The 7564-nt window shown below is 36.3% G+C and overlaps 1 protein-coding gene across 1 annotated transcript; it reads right to left on the bottom strand.

Annotated features, from left to right (window-relative positions):
• Positions 1–360: 360 nt before the first annotated feature.
• Positions 361–3252, bottom strand: LOC106352734 (xylulose kinase 2). The gene is made up of 11 exons (XM_048750771.1): positions 3154–3252; positions 2930–3043; positions 2202–2856; positions 2000–2088; positions 1846–1910; positions 1627–1682; positions 1429–1549; positions 1274–1348; positions 1144–1197; positions 793–1062; positions 361–711 (listed from the first exon to the last, which is right to left on the bottom strand). The coding sequence occupies exons 2-11, from the start codon at positions 2986–2988 to the stop codon at positions 479–481; spliced, it is 1677 nt and encodes a 558-aa protein (XP_048606728.1). The 5' UTR covers positions 2989–3043; positions 3154–3252; the 3' UTR covers positions 361–478.
• Positions 3253–7564: the final 4312 nt, after the last annotated feature.

The following is a 7564-nucleotide window of genomic DNA, read 5'->3' on the forward strand; positions in this document are numbered from 1 at the left end:
ATAACTAATTGTGTACTTAAAGCATTTATTAGAATTTTAATATTTATTATTATATATAATATTACCACAAATATTGAATTTAATAATTGGAATACTTATATATATTTCAAAATATTTATATTGACTATTAATTTCAGATTTTTCAGGTTACCTGTTTGGGTTCAGTTAATAACACTTCGGGTTCGGATATTTTTTGTACCACCCTACAAGATCCGTTCAGGTATTTTTACGTTTCTGGTCGGATAACGGATCGGATTTTTTGGTTCGGGTTTGGTTCGGATTTCGGGTTCCGGATTTTTATGCCCAGGCCTATTGAATATCGTCGCAGGCCGTCTCCATTGCCAAGCATTGAGCTTCCACTGGACATTACAATTTTCTTTTATTTCGAGCAACAGTAAAACGTATTTTTAGTAGATTCTTATTAACAATTATAAAAACTATTAAATTCTTAAAGACTAGAAAGTTTTTTATTTTATTTTCAGAAGTGTCCTAACTTCTCCACAAGCTTCCTCTCTATTTCCATCCTCTTCTTCATCAGCAACCCGTAGGTGGAAGCCACATTACCGTGTCCTGCTTTTACCTTGAGCTTGCAATTTAGGGACGTCTTCTCCAATTTCCCCTCGTAGAGACAAGAGATGGGCACAAAGCTTCCTTTTCTGTTGCAGAGCCAGCCATGAGCAGCTCTCAGAGCAGCTCCAAGTGATGCTGAATCTGTGCAAATGAACAATTTTCCAATGATCAGCGAGTAAGCAAGGAAGCTGCAACAACTTGTTCGTAGGTAATAAGCGTTACCAGGTCTTTGGACAGTATAGACATCACATCCAAAGATTGAAGAGATGAGACTGAGAATATTATCGTTAGCTGAAGCACCACCAGTGGCTATAATTCGGATGGGAGGGGAAGGCATACCAAATCTCTCAGCATGAGCTCGCTTTGAGAGAAACTGACCTTCAATCAATGCCCTAACCTCTGAGGGAGGGTCGAAGTCTTTGACCTCACGTTCCTTAACACCCTCAAGAGACTCACCAGAGAAGTTATCAAGAATGTAGCGATGAGAGCCAACTAAGTATTTGGGAAAGAGATCTTAGTAAAATTAAGCTTTTATAGAGTGTGAATGGCATGGAAAGGAAAATAATAACTCACCGGGAAGTGGGGGAAGGATTTCATTTTCAGTGTAGTAAAAGCCCAGTTTCCCATCTAATGGATCAATTTGTGTATTTAGAAAACAAAAAATATGAGATGGAAAAATGGGATTAAGGAATATAAACTTTACCATTTAGTGGCTGTGTTTGTTCCAAATACTTGTTAAAAACATCCCAAGATCCCTCAGCGCAACGGTCACGAATCTCTGAAACCGAAAGTCACACTATTCTGAATTATGTTTCTGCCTAATAACGGGTGAGGATGAGAGTTTGGAGTTATGACTACCTTCACGGGTGAGAGAAGCATTTTTGTAAACCAACATTACCATGTAACTCTCTGGATCCACGGGATTAGGAAACACATGGCCCTCAAGACTGGGTTGATGTTCTTTGGTAATCCCAAATACCTGTATTCAAATGGTAAGGACACAAGTAGTCTGTTTCTGGAATAACAAGAAAAGCTCAACGGAATCAAGAGCCTTGCCGTGTCACTGGTCCCAAGACTAATCGCAAGATCTCCAGGAGTACTAAGAGTTAGACCTGCACAACATGGTATAGCCTCATCATCCACAACTTTGTATTCCATATACAAAGAATCCAGTTGCACTATACAATTGTTTCAGATGCTACTCAAAAGTTAAATGACTAGAAATAGACAAATGTGAGCCAACATTTCCCGAAGCTTGTGTAGTTGAATATGTACCTGCCAAACTATTAGGATTGTCTCCTGACCACTGAACAACCACACAGTTCTTTTCAAAACCGTATCTGCAACAAAAACAACAACAAAAAGTTTATGAATTCGGCACCTTCTTTTAACTAGTTGAGAAGACACAAGCGTCAGAGGTACAACAAACCTGTGAACAAAGTACTGAGAAATGGAACCAGCAGTAGCATAAGCTGGTGCTAACTTCCCAAGCTTTTCCTCCAAACCCGTAGCTGTAGCCTGCAAAGTTAAAAAAAAAAAAAGAAGCATTTTTTAGGGTCTCAAAACCAAAACCAAAACCAAAACCAACCATTTTTTAGCGTCTCAAAACCAAAACCAAAATCAAAAGAAACCTGTAACGCTTCCTTAGACCAACAACGTTTCTTAATATCCATCAAATTCATCCCAGCGCCATCAGTTTCATCAATCGAAGCATAATCTCCAATCAACAAAGACGCCATGAACGAGCTAACAAGCGATATCCTCTCAGTGCTCGCATACAAATCAGCCTCGGTGGTGAAAAGCTTGCGTATCTGAGGGCCAGTGTAGCGCTCGTAAGCACGGGAGCCAGTGATCTCAGACAACACCATGCCCCCTCCCACAGCACTCTCGATCTCTCTGCACTGCACCGTGGTGCTGCTATCCATCCATATCGGAGACTTCTCGAAAGAGAACGCGTTCTGGAGCTGGTCCTTCAAGGAACTGTTGGGATCCAAAGATTTCAGAATCTGGGAGCTGCCGTTTCGCCAGTAGACGCTGCCGTGCTGCTGGCCGCTTCCGGAAACGGCGATGACTTTCTTGAAATCGAAATTGGCAGCGGAGAGCTTGTGGAGGATGAGATCGAGTGCCTCCACCCACATGAGCGTAGGGGAGACGATTCTGCCGTTGACGGTGGGATCTCTGTAAACGCCATCTTTGGTTTTGTAATGGGGAAGCTCGGTATCGAAATGAACGAGTTCGGTCGTTACGATGTTGAGGCTTGAGTCCAACACAGTTGCTTTCAACGACCTAACAATAAAATCACAGATTATGTGAATGAAATCGAAACAAAAATATTAATTTCTCTGACAAGAGGACATACTGGGTAGAGCTGTCGAATCCGAGGAAGAGATAATCTGAAGGAAGAGAGAGATCCGCCATAGTTGTTGTTGATCCGATCCAAGTCTGAAGAGGTGTGTGTCCGTTTATAAACTCACTAATTCAGAATTGTGGAATTTGGATAAGAGCGGAGTTAATTGCGATCAGATAGGGGATCGTAACGAGTTTGAGTTTTAGGTAATAGCTAATTAATGTGGATTTCTTTACCTACTCAATCTCGCGGAGTTGGTAACAAACAAATCAAATCATATATGATCGAATCATAAATAAGTGGATTCTCTAGGAGAGCTTTACCATTCGACATAATTTAGGCTTCCATTATAAGTTATTTTAGACATGAGATGAAATGTACTTTTGACTTATTTTTATTTTTTTGGTCGAAAATACCCCCAACAAAAAATAAAAAGAATCCTGATTAAACAATGTATCGTTGGTTTTGTTTTAATCAATAGTTAGAATTAACAATTGGCAGTTTTATGGATTGTAGAAATTAATCAGGAACCGTTGGATTGGGTATTTATATTTTTGATCTAATGACTGAGATTAAAAATATTTTTTTTTTTGTGGATGAAGGAGCTTGTGTTCATGTGGTCAAGGTCTGAGATATTGTGATGAGAGGATAAGGATGTGTGGTCATGGATAGAGGTTTTGGTGGGAAAGACTAATATTACATGGTCAAGAGTGAAAGTTACGTGGTTAGGATCAACAGCGATGTGGGGAGTGGTGGAGGTGTTGTGTTTTGGCGACATGGAGATGTGGTCATGGTAAGTAGCGTTTAGCTGGACAGCTATAGGTATGTATTGTGGCCTGGTGGAGAGGAAGAGGTTAAAGACAATGTTGGTGTGGTCAATGGCTTCGTGGATAGGTGCAATAGGTGTTGGGAGAGGGGCAGAGGTGTTGTGGTTAGACGAGATGGAGTTGTGGTCAACTGTTCATCAGTCACAACATCGTTCACAAAGGGGATGGTCTAATTCAATCGAAGGTTTCAATTTAAGCAAGAACTTGATATCAAGGATAGTAAAAATGAAAACGATATGTAACTAGGAAATATCTTTCATTGTGAAAGTTTCGGCTGTGAGAAAGTATCGGCATAGTGTGTTTTCGTCGGCGGTTCGGTTTTCTACTCTGCAACTGCAAAAATGGAAAATAGATCTAGGTTAATCCAAAACATAGGGGTTTGCAAGAACTTATCAAGGGCCCGCGACGGCGCACAAGTTTCTACTCACCGTCGTAGAAAGAGGCGACCTAAATGGAGTGGAAAATTGACATCGTAGGATTTGAGAAAGATTCGTCAAGCTACAATCTATGAGTTTGAGGAGAAATTATGTATGTGTTGGTGACTAGGTTTAAAATCAGGGTAACGAGGAATTGATTTTCGATGGAAAAAAGGTAACTCTTTTACTTTCAATGACAGGGTTAATTTGGACATTGACACAGCAAAAAGTCCATGACATGTGGGAAGTATGCCATAATGATAAAGAGTGAGTATAAAGTATGTCAAAGTGTAATTTTTTTCATTCTCTAGTCCACCCCGTAAAAAACACACTTGCTGCCCTAGAATGGACTACCTCGAAAGGGTACAACACTTTCTAACCCGAATTTGAAATATATTCCGACCAATAGCAAGAATGGATCAATCATTTGTTACGGCTACCAATAAACCAATTGGACTGAAGCCCAAGCTCACACTGACCAACAATTGATCAATTATTTTTCATGAGAAATCGAACCCCATAACTGATATGGATACACACTAAACCTCAAAAAATTACCATTATTTTACTTTATCTGCAGTTTAGTATATGCAGTTTAGTATATAACGATTACGAAACATTTAGCTGAAATACAACTAAAAAAATACAAAATCTATAAAATTAGAATTATTTAATTTAATATACATAGAATTGTTGGTAACAAAGTAACGTCCAAATATTTGTGTATTTAGATGAATAGTCATGAGGATAAAATGTAAAGTCCAAATTGTTTTTGCTTATGCTTCATGATGCCGCAGAAGGGTGCCAAAGAGATGAAATCTTTTATAAGACTGAGGAGTGAAAGATTTGTGTGTATAAAAATATAATTATAACATAAATGATTATTTTAAATAGTCATTTTTAAGTTTTTGTCACAAAATAGCATCCAATAAGAAAAAAATGATCAAAATAGTCTCTTTTTATTTTAAAATTTTAATATATATATATTTTTTAATTTGAAACTCTATCATCAAAACCATAATCTTTAACTCTAAACCCTAAGTCTAGATTAGTTAACCTTAGGATATACATATATTTTTACTCTTTAATAAAACTTATTTTGGTCATTTTTCTCATTGAAGACTATTTTTATGACAAAAACTTACAAAATGTTATCCTATGGAATTTCTCTTATAACATCTACAGAAAAGTAATTACCTAGCATTTAATATATCTATATTATTAAAATTGAAGTATTTTTCGGAATCGTTTAGAAATGTGAATATCAGTATAAATGAGAATTGTATAGAAACATAAATAACAATATAAAAAAGAAGTGTAGTGTCCTTTTAATAATTTCATTAATAAAATTACTTTAATTTTTTCCTTATTTCACTCAGTTTAACAATTTCATTAATTATATTACCTTAACAATACATCACATCATTAATTATATTATCATAATAATAATTTATTTATTAGTTTTCAACATTAGCATTGTGCTAATTTTAAAATCAAAAAATATAAAATAACTATGTTTTGCATATGGTTAAACGTTTGGTTTAGTGTGCTTTACTAAAAAAAAAAATATTTTAGTTTCAATCAGTGAGAAATTACATAGCCAAAAACATAATTCAAAGACATGTTTTTATTAATAAAGTAGTAACTTAAATCAAAATAATTAAAAATGTATTACATTTATTGCTACTTATTACATTTTCTATTAGTTTATAAAATCATTTAGTCATGAACATTGGTTATCCATTTATGTACGGGTTGTTCCTTTGGGTATCGTTTTTTTTTAAATTAGGCTTCGCTTGAATATTATAAATTTATGTGTGGGTTTTGAGTTGGATCCTTCTGGATTTGGATGAGTTCGGTTCTGATGTATATGAACCTAAAAATATCTAAATAACAAATGTATGTGAAACATGTTCGGATATTTGTACCAAAAATAACCATATTACCCGATTTGGTCAAAGTATTTTGAATACAATTAGTTATATTACGACACATTTAAAATATATAACAAATTTTAATGTATAAAAATGTAAGAATCAATACTCGTCCGGGTGCGCGGATCAATCTCTAGTATTATTTTATTTATGTATTGTTTTGCTTTTGATTTTTCAAACAAAATTATTTTCCTTTAAATCAACTTGAGTAAACCAACTCCTAACCAAATAGGTTTTTATAATTTGGATATCAAATTTGTAAACACTAATAGACATGACTAGAGATGGCAAACATGTTTATCCATCCCGCCCCCTTCCGTACCGCAGTGGGTTCGTCTTCAAGTGGATCACAGCGGGTCAGCCCCGCGCGCAGGCTACGGTCTCCAAAATGACTAACTCAATTCCATACCGCGATATTAGTAGGCCTTTGCGGGTCGGCCCGCGAGATTTTTGATCTTCTATTGCCTGCAGAAACCAAAAGAACTTGATCAGTACGCTTTGTGGATGTACGTCAAATTGGATTCTAAATGGCTTTGTTTACAATCATAGTGTTTTGTTTCTTATTGTTGTTAGTTGTAGTTGTTGTAAATAGTTAGTAGTATGTAGTTTGTTAGCTGTTGTTTGGAAAGCAATGTAACGAGTCTTAATCTAGTAAAACAAGAATCATTTGGAGTCACTGAACTTGACCGAGACTTAACAACATAACAGACAGAACATATAGTAATGACAAGACTAATAACAACATATACATGTCCCTACCAAGACTTATCAGAACAAGACTAATCAACAACATATACATGTCATAATACTGAACAAGACAACTTCTTCCTCATCGGATTACTCAACATAATAACGATAACCTATCAATACTACACTCAGAAAATATGAACACCAAATGACCAATAGAAACAAAACAGACCTTCCAACTCACACACATGTTTTAGAAAAGAGACATAACAATTTGCTTTCTTTTTAAACGAGCCATTATCTTGTTCTTCGTTCTCTACATAGCATGTAATCGACATAATAGATTTAGAGCCGAGAATCCATGTTCATTCCCTAAGCATTATATCGACAGTAGAGAGCAAAAAATCCACAAATCTTATTTTTTTTTCCTTACGTGAGTACACAGATATTTGATCTAAACTCAAAAGACCACTTGTTCATGAATCATAACTCAAAAGATGAGAAAGAAGATGAAGGGAAGAAGAAGACAATACCTTGATCAAATGAGAAGTTGAATAAGATGCATGAAGCGAATGGAAATAAGGAAACGAGTTGTTGTGATGGATCAATTAAGAAGAGATGTCTGGAGGAGTTATCGGCTCTTGAGTCCCCATTTTTCTCTGTTTCTTTTATCTTTCATCAGCTGAAGAGACTAAGTGAATAATTATTTCGGATCCCGTGGGACGTCCAGCAAAACCCGCCTCGGCCCAACCCTCCGATTCCACAGCAACCCATCCTGCTGCG

The sequence above is a fragment of the Brassica napus genome, chromosome C3, assembly GCF_020379485.1.
Source record: "Brassica napus cultivar Da-Ae chromosome C3, Da-Ae, whole genome shotgun sequence".
NCBI classification, from domain to species: domain Eukaryota; kingdom Viridiplantae; phylum Streptophyta; class Magnoliopsida; order Brassicales; family Brassicaceae; genus Brassica; species Brassica napus.